The 22,172-nt window shown below is 33.8% G+C and overlaps 1 protein-coding gene and 1 long non-coding RNA gene across 2 annotated transcripts in view; one reads left to right on the forward strand and one right to left on the reverse strand.

The window, feature by feature from the left end:
• Positions 1-22,172, forward strand: part of LOC137574120 (uncharacterized) — a 210,279-nt gene that overhangs the window by 182,425 nt on the left and 5,682 nt on the right. The gene's annotated exons all lie outside the window — the stretch shown is intronic.
• LOC137573991 (uncharacterized) lies at positions 91-13,780 on the reverse strand. The gene is made up of 14 exons (XM_068286098.1): positions 13,437-13,780; positions 12,288-12,520; positions 8,098-8,861; positions 7,386-8,001; positions 7,105-7,299; positions 5,244-5,414; positions 4,094-4,142; positions 1,568-2,159; positions 1,281-1,472; positions 978-1,211; positions 742-898; positions 481-684; positions 341-420; positions 91-265 (listed from the first exon to the last, which is right to left on the reverse strand). Exons 2-14 carry the CDS (start codon positions 12,479-12,481, stop codon positions 231-233), a joined length of 3,483 nt encoding a protein of 1,160 aa, XP_068142199.1. The 5' UTR covers positions 12,482-12,520; positions 13,437-13,780; the 3' UTR covers positions 91-230.

Genomic DNA, 22,172 nt, shown 5'->3' on the forward strand with positions numbered 1-22,172 from the left:
TGTTTACCCATTAGATATTTACAGATCAATATGGTTTTTATATATTTCGAGTTTATTAGACTACTTATTTAGAATACTTAAAACATTTATTGTGAGACTTACATACGTACAAATATATACTCATAAGTATAAATACTAAATAGAAGAAAAAAAAAAACAAAAAAAAAACCATACTAATAAAGACAAAAGAGAGTGAGACACAAATAGTATTACCTGAAGAAAATAAACTTTTAAAGTGATGTCACCGTTGGCTGATAGGGTGAGTCTAGGCCAAAAATGAAATGTAAATATTAACTCAAGAACAATTTTTAAAGCAAATATCTTATTTGTATATACTAACCAGGTGATTTAAGATCTCCCTTCTCATCGAATTTATATACCCGAGCATTTATAACACTCAAATCGGTTTGACTTGACTCACTGCAAAGATTGAACCAAGTTGTTATCTAATTGATTTAAACAGTCTTATCTTTCACTTACACATTGATGGCCCACCATGTCTTCACATGCATATTTCGGCCCAAAAGCAATATAAATCCGGCTATGGCCAGACCCAATATACAAATGCCACTCCAAAAGTCAATGATAAAGAAATGTTCGCGCATGCGTGCCATAATATAAACTATTATCTCACGCAACCAAACGCCAGAGACTCCAATTAGATAGCCAGAGAAGGCATAAAAGCTACAAAAAGACAAAATAAGTAAACTGAAATGTGATTAATTTCAAGGACCGACTTACTGTATCTTCATGACTTTCAATTGAGTGCCCAATATATAGTGTGTGTCTTCGGGTAGCTGATAAATGGCAAAATATGCTCGAATACAGCAAACAATGCTAAATATTAATAGCAAAAATATTGGGCAATAATAGTATATCAATATGCCCCATAGACGAACTATATAGAAATATAAAAACAAAAAGAATATATACTTATGGTTAATAACAATTCATTTCCTATATATTCAATAACTTACCATCAAACCAACAATAATCCTCACCAATGCCTGGCTTAAAGTGTTTTGGTAATTTGGAATCCTGGGCAAAGGCTACCAAATAACGTAGTCCTATGATTAGGATAATCAATATGAAATATGATAATTTACGTAACCAATTTCTTGTGGCTTTCAATTTGAATTTTTGTAGAAAATCAAAACTACAATAGGCCAAAAAGCAAAATGACAACATGATACAGAAATAGGCTAATAAACCTGTAACAGAAAAAAAGAATAAAATTTCAAATAAATGAAATAGTTATAGATTCAATGTGAATCAGTTACCTATATTACGGCATGCTTCATGGGATAGATTCATGGGATTTTTAAGAGCCAAATAAACTAATAAAGAGTCACCCACAATGACAGAGAGTAAATAATAGATAATCAGCTGTCCATAATGACTCTTACGTGCCTCTCTCACCGATCCCAAGAGCGACAATATAAATATGTTAATCAATATGGCAATAATGCTGCCTGCAAACAAGAAGAAGAAGATGATATGTGTAACCGTTTCGAATTTAATTTACAAATGGGAATGTATGTATGTATATATGTATATAGAGTCTCACATATAGCATAGATCCAGACGCGATAGCCTCGCTGAAAGCGTTCACAATTCAATGGTGTCAACTCCCACACACTCGGCTTATGCTCCAATGGTGTGAAACAATATTCATCCGTATTCCAAAGCCTTTCGTCACGCGATAGAGTTCCATTCTCATAGAGATCCCATTGCCAAAATGTTTCATGTTTCTTGTCCACGAATTTATTGCGACACCCCAGTTCGGTGCGTATAACAAAATGCTCTTGAATCTTCAATTGATCGACACTATGATTTCGATAAGTGACCTCAACATGGGATACGGGTCGTATTAGATCGGGTTTAGTGCAATTCCAGGTGGCCGCATTGAATATCCAATCGTTGGGGCAACAGAAACTAATGCACGGCTTCAATTGGCAGACACAGCCTCTCAAATGTTTGGGTGCCCTATATTCAACGCCATCGATCACTTTGAAATTGTATTCGGCCATCAAGTGGGATGGTATCACTAGACCGGCATACGAATAGGAGCCATCTTTTATGCCTAAGGCCATCGGTGATATTGACTGTATCTGCATAGGGGCAAGGATGGACGATTGAAGCGATTTCCAGTGATTGGACTAGCAATAGAAATTGTGTGCAGATTGCTAAATATGTGATTAGCATGTTGAGATTGTTGTTGTTTTTTCCTCTACGTCTTCTTCTTTGTTCTTTAATTTATAATTTCCGTTTGTGACGTCACAAATTCAGCTTTAGCATTAGTTAGCATTTGCTTTTTGTGCGAGAATTGAATAAATAAATAGAAGGCACAACTTTTTGTTATTTCTTCTCACTATTTTGGACTTTTATGCAATACGCATACGCACACAGGGCTGCTCACACTCACACACACACACACACACACACACACACACACCTGAGTCTGTGTGTTTGTGTACACACTATATAAAACCAAAATCCAAATTGACAACGACAAAACGTCGAGTCGCGACGCTGACGCTGACGTTGTATGTCTAAAAACGGCTACGATTGCGACAACCTCAACAGAATCATAAGCAACAACTACAATAATAAAAACCAACAACAACAACAACAAAAAAAAAAACAACTCTTTGAAGACTCTCTCGCGGGCTAAACGATAAACCGGCAAAGGCAAAGGCAAAGACTGAAACCGCAACGACTACGACAACGCTCCATGCCGGCCAAGAATAAAAAACAGACTAACTGATTAGCCCAGGCCCAATACCCGATACCCAGTACCCGCACACCAGTCAACAACATTCAACAGACAGAGTTCCCCCAGTTCTCCCAGTCTTCCCTCGCACTCCCCTTCCCCTAGTCAGTCATTGGAATCTTAACCAAAAACCATCGCGAGCTGCTCATTCAAAATTCATTTGGTTGTAGTTTATTTTGTGTTTTTTTGGTAGCTTCCAAGTTCGAACAGGCCCAACAGCTGGCTGGGCCCACAGTAATGTGTGTGTATGTGTGTGTGTGTGTGTGTGTGTGTAGAGAAACTTTTAAGTGTATTGCGCAGAGCAGATACTTTCCGTACTTTCCGGTCGATGTATCTTCAAAAGCTGTCAGCTATTTCACTCATCTCTGGCAGAGCTTTGTGGTCGAATCAGCAAGCTTAATACACAGTAAGATTCAACAGATCATTCAGTGGTTCAGATATACGATAATAGTGGGAATATAATGAAAGTTTCTAAATTATTCAACGATCTTATTAAATTGTATTGAAGTCGGGATTAAACTTGGGAAAGAAAAGATAATTGGATTAGATCTGCTTTCATAACGTGAATAATTATTAAATCAAAATCAAAATAATCAAGGAAGTGTTTTTTTTAAATCTTAATCCCCAATACAAGCAATAATGCCAACATAATATCTGAATATGAACTTTATGAACCAAGTGAAAGAATTGACATTCAGCTGTTAAAAAAAAAAAAAAAAAAACATCAATGAACATTTATAAACATTTTCAACACTCTTTTTGATATAGTCTGACCTATTCATATATATGTATATATATAGGTCGGATAGTGTGTCAGTTGTAGCCCTGGTTGAGCATCTAACCAACATTAGCAACAATTGTTGAGAGCTGTCTTAACTAAACATAACTGAATTCAGTAAAATTGTTAACGCCCCGACATATATTTTATCAAAAGGACCTTCGAAATCAAGACTCAAGGAACAGCGTAACGAATTTCGCCTACCTTTTCTAATCACCGTCATTTAAATCAAAGCTGAAACTAAGGTTATTCCTGCCTAAAAGAAAAGTGTGTTTGCTTATCGTGTTGCTCGATATTTGATACTATTGTAAACAAGTTTTAATTTTCAGGGTTTATTTTTAACGTAAACCTGTAATATCAAAACAACGAAATGTCGAAAAAGTATTCGGTGGTATCTTAATTTTTTTCAAAGATTTTTCAATTATTCTTGACATATGTAAGTATCGATGTAATAGTATTGTACATACATTGTCGAGATATATTAATTGTTATCAAGGTATCGCTTGTAAATACACAGTGCCGTCCACAACCTTAGTACATACATTCGGCATTTTAAAGCGTTTACTTCTAATTTCCTTGACTCCCAAGCTTCTTGTTGTTAGTGAAATATTAATTTGTAGTTAGTTTTTCTCATTTTTTCCTTCCGTAGTATGTGGTATCTTATATTAAGATCTGCTTAAAATAAGATAGACTTCATGACCTAACAAAAAGAGGTATTTTTAAGTAAAGCAGCCCAGATGTCTCCTCTCTCATTCTATGTCATGCAAAGCGGCCACTGTTTCGGTGTATAATAAGGGACAAAGCGATGGTTTCACATGCATTTCACAAATATTTCGATTTAGCTGGTTAAATGACAGTATTCGTTATTTGGTCTAGCTGTCAACAATTTCTCCCACAACCGAATACTTTTTCTTACTGCTGTATTACCAGATTAAACTTATTTCAAAAGTAATGCTTCTCTTTTTATGCATTTTGTATGATTTGTATCTTTGGCTTTATTTAATTTGACATACAAGTAACTTTGACTTTTGTGTGTTGAGTACGTATATGCGGTGAAAACAACAAAACAAAGAAAAAAAAAAAAAACAAATATATGTATCTGATTATTATATATAAACAATTACCATTACTCAATTACAATTTCAAATATGTTTTGCTTCAGAAGTTTTTTTCTCATTTCATTTTTTCTTCTAAAATATTTTCATTCAGATAAAATATTTCATTCATTTTGAGATATAAATACTAGTTATCGTACTTAAGGGATTGTTTTTCTACGTTTTCGTTTGTGAAGCGTGCTTATAGAACTAATCAGGTTGAAATAAAATATATGTGAAAAGTGACATAAGTGATAAGTACTTTTCGTACGTACACAAAACATTTAGGTACTTATAGTGAATGCATAATATTGTATATAAATGTAAATGTATGTACTTAGTTAAGAGTGGGAGAAAGAGAAGGAGAGAGAAAAGGAGAAAGAGAGAGTGAAAGTGAAAGTTCCTAGCATATATTTAATGTCTTTTCATAAACTACGATATAATATGGCGGTCCTATTCCAGATATTATTCGATGCTAAAGCGCACAGAGCGAAAGGTTCACAAGAAACGCATTGGAAATGTTGTCAGCCCTCCAGATGTTAGCCATACAGACATCCATTCAGTTGTTATTCCTGCTTCAAAATTTTAATGAAAGGACGTAGTGCGTTGCTGCTGAAGATGTTGATGTTGATGTTGATCTAGAGTCGATACCAATGGCTTCTCCGCTGAATTCTTCTCATGCAGCGATAAATTGGCGACACTGCTGGATGTTGTTTTGGTGGAGTATTGACTTTGTCGTTGATTGCTACCATCGCCCGATCTCGAACATCTATTTGGTTGTTGTCCATGTGGTTATGGGGAGATAGATAATTCCGAAAAAGCTGATTAGAGTTAGTTAATTGAGTTTGAATTGTTAACTAGAGATACACATATATAGATATACACACACATTTAGAGTGAGTTAGTTAGATAGATAGATAATTGGTTAGATAGATAGTCCACATACTTACATATATGTACATATACATATGTATGTATGTATGTACATATGTATGTAAAAAAACATGCAATGCTAATGGTTATTCCATAGAAAACAACATATTTGAATTTCGATAGATAACAACTAAAGGTTAAAGGGTATCCAAATTAGAGTTTCGCAATAAAATGGAAGAGCTATGAGAGGTTAATCACAGACTACGTTACGTTTGCCGCAACCCGTTTTTAGCAGGCAAAACACATTACCTTTCCTTGAAGTGAATGGTCTGCGATCTAAGGACCACCAACCTTGTGCTTCGCTATACCAATCTGGGTTTGAGTTGGCTTGAGTTTTAATTTTCCGTTTTGGCCATGCACATCGGAAACCGTTGAGGTTGAGGTTGAGTTGGTTGAGTTTGATTGATATGAACTGTTGCTCGGTTTTTTCTTCAATAGTCTTCAGGCGAGAATTACGATGAAATATTCTTATAATTTTGTTTCAGTTTTTTTATTTTTTTTGTGTTTTTGTGGTTTTTTTTTATATTTGTTTGGTTGTTTTGTTTTTTTTTTTTTTTTTTAGTTTTGGTTAGGTACTTGGACGAAGATAGATAATGGACGGATTTTGTTTATATATAGGTATATATTAATTATTATTTGTCAAATGTATTTTGCTTTTTCTTTTTTTTAGCTTTAAGCCTAGCCTCTGTATTTCGCACTGCTTTTTACTGCTTTTACTGCTTGCTATTGGATAGTAGTTAGGGCTATAATGTTGGGTTCGTGTTTGGTATTTGATATTGTGTCGGGATTATTATTAGGGTTATGCTGCTTGGATTGATGGTGATTGTTGTTGTTGTTGCTGCTGCTTGTTTGCATAAGCGATATCGAAAGCATTCTGGACGACAACGAAAATACATACAAGAGGGAGAGAGAGAGAGAAGACAGTTTTTCATATGTACAAAAAGCAGTTGTTTTTTTTTTTTTTTCGTTTTCTAAGTGCATGCAGGATATATATATAAGGATATATATATATATATGTACGTATAAGTAGTGCAATTTTTGAAGAATTGTCATATATTTATGTTTAGATTTAGTTGTTAAGGGCACAACACTGATTTTTTGTCGGGGACTAAAGTGTGCTGTGCTCTTACTAGACTGTGTGCGAATGTACGCCACTTGTGGAGTTTGCAAATGCATTTCGTATCACAACCAATTTTCGTATGTGATTTGAGGCATCCATGAAACGTTGACGCATGGAGAAACTGCTTCCAGCCATTGTGATACTCTCAGTCTGCCTCAGACTACGCACGCGTATAGTTCTACATGGGGGGGGGGATTCATTTCGATTCGATTGGTGGGACATTTTGTTCGTGTGGCAACAAATTTCATTTGATTTTTTTTTTTTTTTTTTTTTGGTGTGAGACAACAAAACATGTGTGAGTGTGAGAGTAAATGTTTGGACTTACACAGTTATAAACTATAACTTCCATAATTATGGAATGGGACAATATCACGCAGTATTTGAATGTCATTTAAGCAAAACTTACCTATTGGTTATCAAATGTTTGACCTTCTTTTTCATCACGAATAGCATAAAGATGAGAAAACCTTGCATGGCATTGCATAGATCGGTTAAGTAAAAGATTTTCGACCATTTCTTATCGCTACCAACGAAATACGATACAATTTCGGATGACCAAGTCACGCCCATTATCAAAAAGAGTCGCAGGAACAGACCAAATCTAATGGGGGTTTTATTTAGAATGCGACAAACGCTTAGAGATCGAATTTGGGTATATAGCTTATATATGCTGCTCAGAATACTCACTTATCCTTCTCTGTGCGCAAATTCTTTGTACTATCCTCTCGTGCAATTATTTTAGCCATCTCCCGTTGTACACCATGAATCTTAATGGCTGTCATCACAAACATCACGGTATTGGCTCCAATGATGAAAATAATGGGGGCAAAGAAATATATCATTCCCGCCCATGTCTGCATGTCCAGCCAACAGAATTGACCATCGCCAATGCTCGGTTTCAATGACCCCGGCCAATTGGTTCCCTCTTGGGCATAGATGGTGAAACCCAAAAAGAGAAATGCCATACCCCAGGCATAGAGCGAATAGAAGGCAAAACGTTTCTTTTCCTGAAAACGATTGATGCCCCGAGTGCCCCGGAAATTGTGCCACAAATCGAAACTGATGACATTCAGCCACAGGAATGCGGCCATAAAGAAATAGTATGCTGTATAGCCATACGATTTGCAGGCTACACTCTCGGGATCCAGATTCTTCATAAGCAGGACACAGCACAGGGCCGAATAACCAATGGATAAGCCAAGCAGATAGCATACCAGTGATTTGCCATGCTGATTTCTTAGCTCCGGAATAAGTAAATAGACGGCTATGGTCAGCAGCATGAACGGTATGGAGAATAACATGGCTGTAAAGATGATTGAGCAAATTGAATTAATCACGTTTGGAAACCAAAATGAGAACAGATCTAAACAATAACCAATTACTAATTGTAATCTCTTACCATATGCATTGATAATTTTCACAGTTGTCTTCTCCGATTTCATATCACAATTGGCCGGATTAAGGGTATAGAATGTATCCGTTTCATTTACATATGAGGGTATCAAACAGAACTCATTCTTTCTTATATAGGTCATATCATCTTCACGCAGCATTGTCCCATTTGTGTATAGAACATATGAATCATATTCATTTACTTCTGGTAGCAGAGAGAACATTTCGGTGCATGGTCGAAAACTTTGGACACTAAACTGTTGGAAAATATTCACAGGATGTGTTGTACCATTCTCAAAGGTGACATTTAATACAGGAGCTGGCCAAGTTCGCTGCCGAGCACTCGTATCATTTGTACATCTATCACCCACATAGATTTCGCCCCAAGGACAGCATAGATTCAGACAGGATTTCAATTGGCAAATGCAACCACGCATATGGGGCTCCACTTCGACACGCTGCACCAGATCCTTATAGATGTAATCGTAGACACCAACCAAATTGCTGGGTATTATAATGCCATCATACTCATAGCTGCCATTCTCGAAGCGTTTGTAACCAGTCAAATTGACTGTATCAAAGAAAGTGCATGGCGTATGAATGCCATCCCGATGATGATAGTCTCGAGTATCGGTCATGGCATAGACACCAAATGTTGATGTTCCGGGTAGTAAACGGAATATGACCAGACACAGAATTCCCAAAAGACTGAGGCCACAATAAATTGATCCACCGCGTTGTTGAATGTGTTTAGCCATTGTGAAAAAGGCACTGCAAAAAATTAAAATAAAAAATAAAACAAAATCATAATATCATAAATAATGTGAATTCAGGAAGTATTCCGTAACAAGGTTATTTTAGCATTTCATTAATATTCCCAATCGTATCTACTTATACTCAATTAATATTCCCTCAACATGAGTTAAGAGTAAACCCCTCATTACAATATCTACATTATATATGTATGTATCTTTCCCATTCACTTCACAAGCCAAGCTCAGAGTTTATAGTTTTCTACACTTTAGTCGCTAGAACGATACAAAGGGAAGTTCTATAGAAAGAATCGACGGATCCACAATGGACACCAGTAATAAATCAAACTAATGAGTCGTCAAAGTTGTCGTGAATCTAATCCTGATCCTTTTTGTGACCCATTGGGAAAGTCATAAATATTCAGTTGACGAACATTCAAATCTTGTAGATTCTTAAGTAGATTAACTTTATCTTCCGAATTCATATCAATATAATGACAGTATTGTTCTGGAAATGTGAATTGAAATTGGTAAAAATGAATGGTTTCAGTGTTTACTTCATTTTGAATAGCTTACAGACATCTATTTGTAACACCCTCACTCCAATTCCCATTCCAATTCCCTTTCGAGGTGATCAAAACCAGCAGCAAATTGCTGCATTCAACCAACACATACATAAATAAATATTGGTATACAACAATACGTACATACATACCATACATACATACATACGTATGTATATTTTGAGAAAATTTGAAATTATTGTTTGGAAAATAAAATTAAGGGAAAATCGAATCGAATTTTTGGTGGGCAAAATCTCTGATCATAATTCAATTTTATGGCCAATTGTTTTCATGCTTTTCTTTCAAGAGAAACATTAATTACTTTTCTTCTTTTTTTCCCCCGTGTGTTTTGTGTGTGTTAATGTTTGTTTGTTGAATTTGGTCCAAGTGCAGGGTTATAACGATTAATTATACCAATTTTTTCTATAAATATATAAATAATATCGTATATCTATGATAGATATTTTAAGTGCTCAATGTGGAAAAGTGGTGAGAGTGAGGGACGAATGCAAGATTGGGGTAATAAATTATTTAGCTGATTTTTATGTTTAACTTTTATTTCATTGTATATATCTATCTATCTGTCTATCTACTGATGGCTCGTGGCCCCATGGCAGTCTCATGGCAGCTGTCCATGTCACCCAAAAGCAAACAATCATCAACCGATCAATGAAATTAAGCTTATATTTCCACTTCCACTGTCTCTGTCTCTGTCTCTTACAGTGACGCTCCCACTCCCAGTCCTCATTCGCATTACCATTGCCATTCTCCTTCCCATTCTCATTCCTATTCCCCATAATGATTTAAGCGATAAGATAGCTAAAATATATACGATATTTAGTTGAGTAGAGATGATTGGTAGGCGATGGTGCGGGTACTCTGATGGTCGAGAACTTGCGCATTTGTAATGAATTTATGGCAGAACATTAGCGAAAACTTTTGAAAGTTGAGTGGGCGACACTAGCCTAGTGACCGACAAGTGTGTGGGGTGGGGGAGGGGAGTGGGGGGCTTGGGAATAAACGAGCGGGAGGTTGGAGGGCAGGACGAATAGACAGATGACACCGGTATTGACAGACAGCGGCAGTTAGTATCAATTTAACATGAATTCATAAATGTTTGCTGGCTCCATTTATTGTCGTTGCGTCTGTGTGTATGCGTGTGTGTGTGTGTGTGTTTTTCCTGACCTTATGATTAATGCCCCGCCGTGGCACAGGGACTGACAGGGAACACAGTGGGGGTCTGTTCGTTGTTAGCTCTTCGGTTACAGTTAGCACTTGTCCTCTGGGACAAGTTTGTGTTGCCTACTAATTGAAACCATGACACACTAAATCAACTTGACCTTGATGACGAAAAAAACAAAACACCAACAACAAAATGTGAAACCTGTTGAATAAGTTCTATATCGTTGTCTAACCACTAATTTGCTTTGGGACTGTTGATGAGGTCCTGGCCAAATTACTCCTACACTAACCGACGGCCCCTCGTAAACTAAACTTATCTAATTTATTGTTATACATTTCCTGCTAACAAATTGTTATTGACTAACTCATGACACTATAAATTATGCATTAGTTGGTTAAGTCTAATCTTATTGTCAGTATAAAAATCTTGCAATTACCTATGGATAACATTTGGAATCATTCAATTATATTTGCGTTGTATCGAGATTAACTCGAATTCTAAGTAAGTTGAAATAAACCAAAGTAGACGGAAAATACTCTGTAACTTCTTGAAAGATGTCTAAGACTAATGGAATTCAGCTGATAGAACTTACTAAACCAACTTACTTACTAAAAGCTAATAAATTCAACTTGATTTTTGACTTTTCATTCTTCAAACATTGAAAAATGTCTAGAATGATGATCAAAAAGTCAAACCACGACGGCAAATGAGTTAAAAAAAAAGATATATTGAGTCAAAATTTTTGAGTTAATCTAAGATTTTAGTAGAAAGAAAGAAGATGATTTGTGTCTCAAGATCAAGATCCAAGATTTTTCTTCACATAAATTTTGTAGTCGAATATTCAAGACATAAAGTGGACAAAAGTTAAGTTCTTTTACCATCATACATATATATGTATGTATATCAACATAAAATTAACAAATATTAATATCTTACTTCCTTTACAATGCATCAACTTAATTTCATTATGACTAAAAGGTTTTCCAGTAAGGAATGAAAATGGACGATGGTGACGTTATTTTGTACAAAGTCAGCATGTAAATGGGGTAATAAACATATGTAAGTGTATTTTAAGCTGTTATCTATCTGTTTTTATTCTTTTTCGCCTGAGGTAAGGAGAATATCCTAAAGGTTATTGGCATTCCTTTATTCACCAAGATCTTTATTACGCATTCGAATAATTGGCCAAGAAATTAGGTTTCCTATATTTTAATCTCGTCATAAAATTCATAGAATGAAAATGCAAATGATAATATAAATAACTATCTGTCATTGGACTATAAATAGATCAAACTAATTAATTGAATGGCAAGAACATTATGATGGTTGTGATGGCAATGATGATTTTTTAAGCCATTTCTAAGGAAAGACAACAAATACATACATACAAATGGATTTGTTTATATATGTGTGTATGCATATAAATTTGATATGAGGTTATACACAAATATCAAGCTGTTGGAAAGTGTTGTTTTCATCACAAGAAAATAAAAAATAAAAAAAAATGCTTGATAAGATAAAGACATACATAAATACTGTATAGACATTCTCACCATATACATACATACATATACATATATGTATATTTGAGAGTTTGTTGAGACAAAGAATACTACTATGACCATTGTTATTTATTTATCTTAATACGATTCCCTTGAATAATTCCAAGAATCTCTTCAAAACTCTTTGACATACTTACAAGTGCTCACCGAATGCGATCCTGTATAATTTCTTGTTAACTGAATTTTCTGGATATGTTGTTGCCAATTTAGTTGCTGTTGTTGTTGTTGTTGTTGTTGTCGTCGTTAAGCTATTAATGTTAATTGTGATTATTTCTGATTTATGCGGATTATCTTTATCGTTTAAAAGCTTTTGCTGGCCAAGTGTACTCATAGTGCAATGTACTCTGCTGCAGTATTCTTCTGCAACAATCTTTTTTATGCGACATCAAAAACGAAATAAAAACAAGAACAAGTTTCTTTTTAAACGCGGAAACCCAAACGAAACGAAAAAAATCACTCGATAAGAAAACACACACTGAGTAATTCATTTGTAGCAAAACTTCCAGACGGTTAGTTTGAATTTGAAATACCTATTAACGAATTTCACCAATCAAACCGATCAATTCTTCACTATCTATGGAATCAACTAAATAGAAGCCTTTTCCACTGGCAATTTGGCTAACAACAACAATAACAACACGAACAACTAATGAAGAATCAGACAAACTTGGCACCTTTTTGTTGTTGTTGTTGACACAAAATCACTCGAATACAAGTCAAGGGAATAGTCATCAGCAAAAGGAAAAAGATTCAGACAAATAAATATACCCTTTTCATAAGGGTATATCACATGTGGAGGGATTCTTTTTGCTGATTCATCCAACAAACTAAATCTATTTTACGCAAAACCAACAACAATTAAGTGAAAACTTTTAGTGGCAGCTGTTGAAAGCTGCCGAAAATCCTATTAAAAAGCCATTTCGCCGAACACCACTTAACTGAAATTATGTTTGTATGCCTGACGACTACGAAATGCAAAAACAAAAAAAAAAAAAACAAAAAAAGTAAAGATTTATCGACCGCTGATAAATAAGTGCGGAAAAAAAAAGAATATTAAAAATCGGCGGCAAAACGATTGTGTATCGAGTTGAGGGGGGCCGCTGAATGTGTCACGCGGCGTATACGCAATTTAGTTACAACTCAATTGAACAATAAAAAATACAACAAAAAAATGAATAATGCCAAACATTTTTAAAACAATATTGACAGGAAACAAGTTTAATTGCTAATTAATATATTTAGTTTAAGCAATTAAACACACAAAATTGTCACAAAAGAAAACTTACATTAATAAGTTCTTAATGTGTGTGTGTGTGTGTGTGTGTGTGTGCTGGGTCAGGGGTATTAATTTTAAAGAGTATTATTATTATTATTATTATTATTATAAAAATTTTTTTCTTTGGTTTTTGATATCAGCAAATGTGGTTTTCTTTCTTTTTTTTTGTCTTTTCCCCTTTTCCTTTATATTTTTTTCGTATGTGTGTGTGTGTGTTTTTGTTGTTGTTCTCGCTTTCCTGAGTATGTATGCGTGAGAGTATTTATTCAGAGTCTTATTTCTGTTTCGTTCTGTTTTTTTTTTTTTTTTTTTATAATTCGGTTATTATCAACATTTTGCGGTTGGTCTCCTATCAGAAGCCGAAGTAAACTAATCGTGTATGTCTCCCCAGCGGTTGAAGACACAGGTTGAACCACAAAGAACGGCGCCCCAACTCACCACAAAATTGAGGTGAGATACTTTAGATTAGAGGCTACCCGATTCAATACGGACACCGCTCAGACAGTGATCACACGATACGGATACTTTTTCCTTCCCTGTAATACTTGAATCACCCCGAGAAACATGTTCGCTGACCAAATATGTTTGATCTGAAGACAATTTTATATCTCTCCTTTAATATACTCCGTTTTCAAAATGTAACTAAAAATTGTCTTAATGTTTTCTAGATTTAAATTTAAAATGAAAAACGTAAAACAATTTACGATTTAAAGACCTTTTTCAAAATGGGCTTTAAAGATAATCGAGTGCTCACTGTACTTGTAGGCTAGGATGTTTTAAATTTCAACAAGTTTTTATTATTATGACCCATTGACGGCATTTACCCTACGTGTCTACATTTATTTTTTAATTCGTGTGAAAATTCTTCAGTTAGCTTTTGTATTTTTAGCTTCTATAAACAAAGGATGAGTCCAGCACCGATAGGCATACACACACACACCTACACATACACACACGTGGCAAAAAATTAAACATAGGCCATGCCCACCAAAAAATTTCATTCAATTGATTGCCATTTAGTAGTATATAGGAGTGGAAATCGACATGAAAGTGGGTGGAGCGGATAGATAGATGGATGGTTGTATGGATAGAGCTTGCCAAATATTGTACAATCGTTTGTATTTCAAAAGGGAGATGGCTAATAGAGGGACGAGATGATGAGTGGGTGGGGGGGGAAGGTTAACTAGACAGAAAATTGGGAAGATAAACGAGCGTCAACATTTGATGTGTTGTTTCTGTTTCCTCACCATTAATATTGATGAAAGACTCTTTTTGTGTGTGTGCTTTTCAAGCTTAACAGAAAGAAAAAAAAAAAACGAAAAATTAAAATCAATTTGTGAATTGACATAAAACTAATGTTAATGGTGAAGTTAAAATACTCTAATGGCAACAGGAGTCACAAGTCGAAAAGTAAAATAGATCAAATCAGCTAGTTTATTAAATACTCTAACAATAAGTTATATAAGTAAATTCTATAAAAATGCTGATCATGCTAAGTTTAGTTAAGTTTAAGTTAAGCAAAGGTAAACTTCTATAATTAGATTTTAGTTAAATTTTATAATAACTAAAGAAGATTCTAAGATTAGTATTTGGCTAAACTTGTCTATAGAGTATCTAAAAACATAAAGTCTAAGAAGGTTTTTGTTGATTGTTAGCATATCTTTTTATTCAGTTTGTTATGTTTCTTGGTGTTTTTTACTTTTGATAAACGAGACGTTTTTATGGCTAAGTGCAGGGTGTTTAAATTGTTAGATGCTTGAGATTTAACAGAACTCCCGCAAGGGAGCAATGTGTTGGCCTGTTGTGAATTTATTACTGACAGCAATAACTTCCCCATCAGCCAAATGGCTACTTGCACTCGTCGGATTGTTAGAATCAGCCGGTCGGAATAGATGTCTACCTAGTTTATCTACACAAAATGCATTTAATTAATTAACTTGTAATTTCATTACATCGAACTGCGCTGCCAGTGGTCGGTCTGGTCGTCAAGCTGCAACTAACAAAAAACTCCCATGAGCGTGCTAAAAGTCATTGAAATAAAGTACTTCAATAATACATATGTACATACATACATGATGATGTATGGCTTAGAGATAGATACAGATGGAGACAGAGGTGGAGGGAACGAAAATATTTAGAAATATCATAACATATTGTCGCATATTTCTGTTGATCTCAACAAACTGTCTCCCCTTCTCTATGTCTCTATCTCTCGCACAGTTTCTCGTTGAAAACTTCCCAGAAGGCTAGGAAAATAAAAACTAAAGAAGAAACTCTTGCACAGCAATTCGGGTCGAATGAAATGAAATAAACAAAAAACCTCAAAGCAAAACAATAAACAATATTCAACAACAATTGCCCCGGCCAAATGTGCAAAAGTGTAAACAAATTAATTTGTTCGCTGAAGAAATCTTGAATTTATATGTATAAATATATATAGCATATACATATGTATGTATGTATACATATGTATGTGGATATCAACATACATAGAATACACATACATACATATGTATATATGTGGATATATGAATCTAAAGCTAAATGTGTAAAGGTTCAAATATTTCAGGTGGGTGGTTGTTGCTTTTTGTTTTGGTATGCAAACTATGCAGTTTTCCTGACTTAATAATATCTGTCTTGTTCTCTCTCTCTCTATCTCCGATTCTCACTCGCCAGCGTTCTCTTTCCTTCTCTGCCCATCTCAGTCTGTCTTCCTGTCTATATTATTTAGTCGTTCTCCCAAAATGATGACTCAATGAGTGCAACAAGTGTGTTTGATTTGTTTTCAAATAAAAACCACCAACTAACTCGTTTGTCATGCAATTAGCAAACTTGCCGAGCTTTGAAAATAAAGTTATGGATACGTGTATTGAATATTATGGGCATTACCGAAAGGTATTACCTATACATACATACATACATACATCAATATATACAAACACTCATTTTGCAATTAGTCTCTCACTCTCTGACTCAGTGGGCGTGTTAGCCATAGACAGATTTTCTGTTTGAATACTGAAATTATATCGCTAGATATTCGATATGTAGCAATTAGTTTGTTTGTTTTTTTTATTTTTCAGTGGGTCAAACTTACTTTGCTATTAGTTAGGATAATGGTAAAGAAAGTGAATTGATAAAACGCATATGCTAAAAATTGTATCTCTCAGTGAATAAGTGGAAAATGTATAAACCTTAACACTTCAGTGGGGGGTGGACAGCTACCCTTCTCTGACCTTGTTGGAGAATATTTATTTTATACGAAAATTATATAAATTTTATTTGAATGCAAATGAATTTAATTCACAGACAAATAATACCCATTGACTTTCTCTTCAAGAGCAAATTTCCTCGACCTATTTCATTTTGTTGTTGATTATTTATCAATACATTCATTAACTTTATCCTTTTTTTCTCACTTTCGAAGTGTTAATTGCTAGTTACTGATATGAAATATGTATTCCATTCCTAAACTTGAATTTTGAGAAAGGTAAGAAAAAACACTATCATCTACATAGATAACTTAAGAGATTACAAATTTATTTCACATTTTTTTAGTCATCTTGTTCAAAAACAAAATCTTTGAGCTCCGTTCACTTAAAAACATTTTTAATACTTTTCAATAAATATTTCTTTCATATTATTCGATTTTCATGAAGTCAATATTAATAGAAAATGTAAATCCCTTAAATATGAAATTATTTTTTGATCTATATTCAAACTTACTGATGGCACTAAGCACTAGCCTAGTTTAAGGACAAACTTTAAGATGAGTAGCTACTGATTAAGCCAGTTGCCCGTTCTCTATTCATCACTTGGCCATAAACTTTGCATCTCTGATAAGAAAAAGTCGTCAACATAGTCGAAAAAATCTCATAATTTGAGAAGTGTATATTGTTTTTAGTTCATTTGATATTTTAATATATCTTTGACACGATTTTGAAAGGGATTGCTAAGTGCTAGAAGACAATTTCATGAATTTCAAAACCATATATCGGGGTGAGGTTTGTTTCAAGTAGGTACTTTGTAATGATAAAAGAAACGACTTTAAAGTTTCCGGAATAGACCTAATTTGCCATTTTAGAACGGAAATTCAATGATGCTAGAGTGAACTCTAAAAGTTTTTCTATTCAAATGATAAGCCTTTTGGTATGCAATTATATGAGGGTTTTTCCTTATTTCCGATTAGGTCTAGAAATTCAAAGTCGTTTAGAAAGAAACATAATGGATGGGAAAATCCATGCTTTTTCAATTGAATTATAAAAATAAATGGAAAACATTTGTTATGCATAAATTACAATGATCCAAATTTAGACATCGAAATGAAAAACATTTCAAAGAGATCATTTTATAAGCATTTATGTGATGGAGGCCAAAATACAAAAAGTGAGAAGTGTTAGACAATAAAAAGTCATTCTTATCTTCTAAATGATATAGACACTTACCTCCTCCCGATGCGGCGGCGCACTTGTAAAATGATGAAATGGTTTTCTGTTGAAAATTTTCAGTTGTTTGCAATAGATCAACGGACTTTGTCACTTGCTTGCGAATTGTTTCACTGAAGATTCACCAAATACACCAGGCAATATTCATTATTGGTTTTTGCTTATACAAACATATGGACATAAATATGTATATATGTGGATATTTCTATATGTGTACCTATAACTGATCAATAGTAAACATAAAATACAAATACACTTTTTAGCTGGGAATAACACACAGAAAGACAGACAGATAGACAGACAGACAAAGTTCTTTCAGTCGATTTGTCGTTGTTTTGTAATGGGTTTTATTTTTTTTTATTTTGCGTTCACAAAATATTAAGCGAAATTAACATAAAAAGCATTTTGCTTATGAGATTTAGTTTCATCATTTGCATAGCCAATGGGAAACCGCTTGTGGTCAAACCTGAAGGACCAGTCTCTCTCTCTCTCTCTCTCCACATCACCTTCACCTGTAACTCTGGCGCCAATACTCAACTTAAAAAAAACTATATGTAATATTTAAAGTATTTATAATTGTAATAATTTACATTGTAGTTAACACAAGCTCTTGTTTGACTTTTTATAAGGTACTTTATTTATATTCCAGCTAGTAAGTTAAAGTTTTTATACACATATACCTATAGAAATATTCTCTGATAAGAACTAAGTGAGATCTTTTCTACTGAAAGATTAAGATTGTCAACCAAATAAGCTTTATTTGACAAATTTAAAATTTTTCTTTTTAACTTTACAATTCTGTTTTATGTCACTGAAATTGTTGGTTGTCTTTTGGTTTTCTTTTTTGGGTTTTTGTTGTTGTTTTTTTTTTTTTGAGGGGAATTCCCATTTAAATGGGTGATCACGCAAGACTCACTTTATGACGTTGGATGTTTCAAAACCGGTTAATGGCACACAAGAAAAAACAAAACAATAAAAAAAAAACAAAATTGGTAACAGCAATAAACAAAATGAAATAAGTTTTTAATTATGATTTGATTAAAATTAACATTTCACACAATTGATCGCTTTTTATATTTATTTCTATATATATATTTATTTTGTCCGCCTTTGCTCCCACAACTCGTAACGTTTGGCAGCCAACTGAGTGCGAATGGAGCAACTTAGGTAGCAAGAAGCAATATGATAAACTTCTTCCCCCACAAGCTTTACATTACTATTAACAGTTGTTGCACAGTGGAACGATTAAGCAAAAAATTAGTGACAAAATTCACTGATCGTCGTCTGATAATGTAATGTAATGGTAATAGGGGGGTTTCCTCGATCAATAAAAGTACATCCCAAATTGTGGCACTTAATAAAATTCACGTCAAAAAATGTGGTAATATTTTTAATCTTTCAACAATGTATATTAAAAATGTTAAAATAATAAGTGGTCAATTAACAATGGAAAATGTATATTTTAAATTTCTTAATTATTTTCGCCAACTTGAAAAAATGTTTAATATTTTGTCTGAAATATTGAAAGATATCTCTAGTTCTTAAATAGTCTAGTCTCTAGACTGAAATAACAACAATTTTTGAAAACATTCAATATGGCTAACTGTTTTTTGTAATCAAGACATTGTTTCCGTTTTCAAACACAAAACTTTTGTTCTTTTTTGAATTAAATTTTTGAAAAATTTCTTATTCCTTTTCATTTGAAAAGAATTAGCAGTTTTAGAATTTGAAGTACAAACCTACAAGTTTATTTATCAGATGTTTTTTGACCCCAAAATATAGGCAAACGAACCACTGTGCGACGTTGCTCTGTTAAGACTCTGTTAAATTCAATTTAATTGGCGATGGTGGTGGAGGGGGAGTGTGCGTTAACTGAAGTGCCTTTGTTTCATTGTCTTCGTCTTGCTATTCAGTTTCGCACAACAATTAGCAAAACAAGATCTGATCACACCGAAAACAAACCAATTAATGTTCAATGAATGCCACACCGATGGTGGGGCATTTGTTTTCTGAAGTGACCACTAGTCAAAACTATGGCCCTAGGGCAGCTCCCATGTCTTTCTTAAATGTTTTTCAAATGTGTTTGCAATTGATTTGGTTTGTTATGATTGTAACTCAATTAGCCATTAAGATGTCGTGTGATGTGTGGGGAATTGAGCGGAAAAGCTTTCGTATAACTGCATTGGTCTCTCAATGTTAGAGAGTGAAGAAACGGTTAAAGCATTGCAATTTCCATACTCTAAAAAGGGGGGGCATATGGAAATTGACAGAAAGTGTGAAATATGAAAAGAATTTAGGAGCCCAAGGATGCAAATTACCTAATCACCCAGCTCTATTCACTTTACAGAGCTCTCCATCTACAGTCTAAGTAAACATTTTAATTGATTAATTTCCTTACTTCAAAGTAAGAGTGATGAGTAGTCGTTGACATTTGGAGGAATATGGTTAACAAAGAAGAGAGCACCGAAAAGTTCACTAGAACTAGACAGCATCTAATCCATAATTCATTATTAAGAAGGAAATTATTGTTTGCTTTTATTAATAATGCAAAATTAACACAAAAATCTCTATAACACCATTTTATGAGTAATTCAATATCTATGACAATAAATTTTTTATTAAATTGTTAGTTTTGTTAGATAATTTAAAAATAATACCAAACAAAACAAATGAGTTTTTTTAGAATAAACAGCAAAATATATATTTTTTCTTTACTTCCGATTTGATCAACAGAAAAGGAAATTAAAACCAAATATGAAATAAAATGCTTATGTATACATGTTAAATCATATTTTTTTTGCAACCAACTGACACGTAGACTAAACCAACTCACAGAAAAATATATATTTATGGTTAAAATAATAAACGCTTGAAATCCCCCAAAAACCAATGGCTACGTGTTCAAAGTCAGCTATAAACATATATTTATTTATTATAATACCAAAAACTTTTGATTAATATGGGACTTGTGTAAATAAGTATACAAATTGTATATTTGTACATAGAGTAAGCCCATCATGCATGATTCGTCTCATTCGAATTGGGTTTCATATCTAAATGGCAATGCGAATCGTTTTGCTTTCCCGGTGGTCTTTTGCTCTATGAATATATCTACAAGCAATTGCTTTTATCCCAATAAGGGGCGTATCGATATTGTAGATACTTATGGTATATGTATGTTTATTTAATAAACGATTTCAATATGCTTAACGATAGGAACGTGTGCCATCATCGCAAAGGTACCTATATACATACAAGTGTGTTGTGTGTCCCAACGAAGTGTGTGTATTCCCGAAGCACACAATATGTTGGGATCTGTTTTTTTTTGTTTTTGCCAAACTTGAGAGTTCACAAAAATACAAAATACGAAAATAATAATAAACAGGTTTACCGATTTTACTTAGCATTGAACTGAGCACTTCAAGTGCCGGTAAACTACATTATTGTCATACATTTTACGAAGCGACACAGCGTTTATTGTGGGTTGGAGATCTGCGCTTTGCGTGCAAACCATAAAAATCACCTTAATGATCGGCCAGGTCCAACCAGAGTCAAAATCGTCGGTAGGTACACACACCAAGGCTTTAGGTAGACACAAAAAAAAATGGATTTCAACGGGGCGGATACGCAAAAAAAAAAAAAGAAAAAATTATTAAAAAAAAAAAAAAAGACACACCGCAACCTTGGATGCAAAAAGAAAAGAAGACTAACGTGCAAACAACATCAAGAGGAGGCGAAGAATAACAAATTTATCTTAACCTATTAGGTACACAGGTACAGGATTTGTTTGTTTTTGTATTTTTATTATTTTTTTTAGTTTTAATTATGCTTACACAACCGACCTAATTCAAATTTGTTCAACAGTTTAATCGTCTTTAAATCTTTGTTTTTTTCTTTCGTTTCGTTTCGTTTGTTTGTTTGTTTAACCCGCGTAAATTGAACCTATTTGGGCGAACGAATTCGCTTCAACTGAACTTCAGTTTACCCTTTTAACTTGGCGCCCTGTTAGTTAACATTAAGCAATTAATGTTAGTTAACATTAATTATCAGAAAATAAGAAAAACAAAAGCTTTAAGCTTGAGCTTTCTAATCAAAATTATTCGCCAATAAGGGGCTTGTCTTAAAAATTTCTTTGAAAATCTCAAATCCGGTTTTAATTATTATCTGTGTTTAAGAATAAACATCGTGTTCATCTGAAATGGCTTCACCAAATCACATGGACCAACGAAATATACAAAACATAAAACAAAAATATGTCATAAAGATTCATGTATCAAGTATCAAACAGAACATGCATCCACATT

The sequence above is a fragment of the Drosophila tropicalis genome, unplaced genomic scaffold, assembly GCF_018151085.1.
Source record: "Drosophila tropicalis isolate 14030-0801.00 unplaced genomic scaffold, ASM1815108v1 contig_443, whole genome shotgun sequence".
NCBI classification, from domain to species: Eukaryota; Metazoa; Arthropoda; class Insecta; order Diptera; family Drosophilidae; genus Drosophila; species Drosophila tropicalis.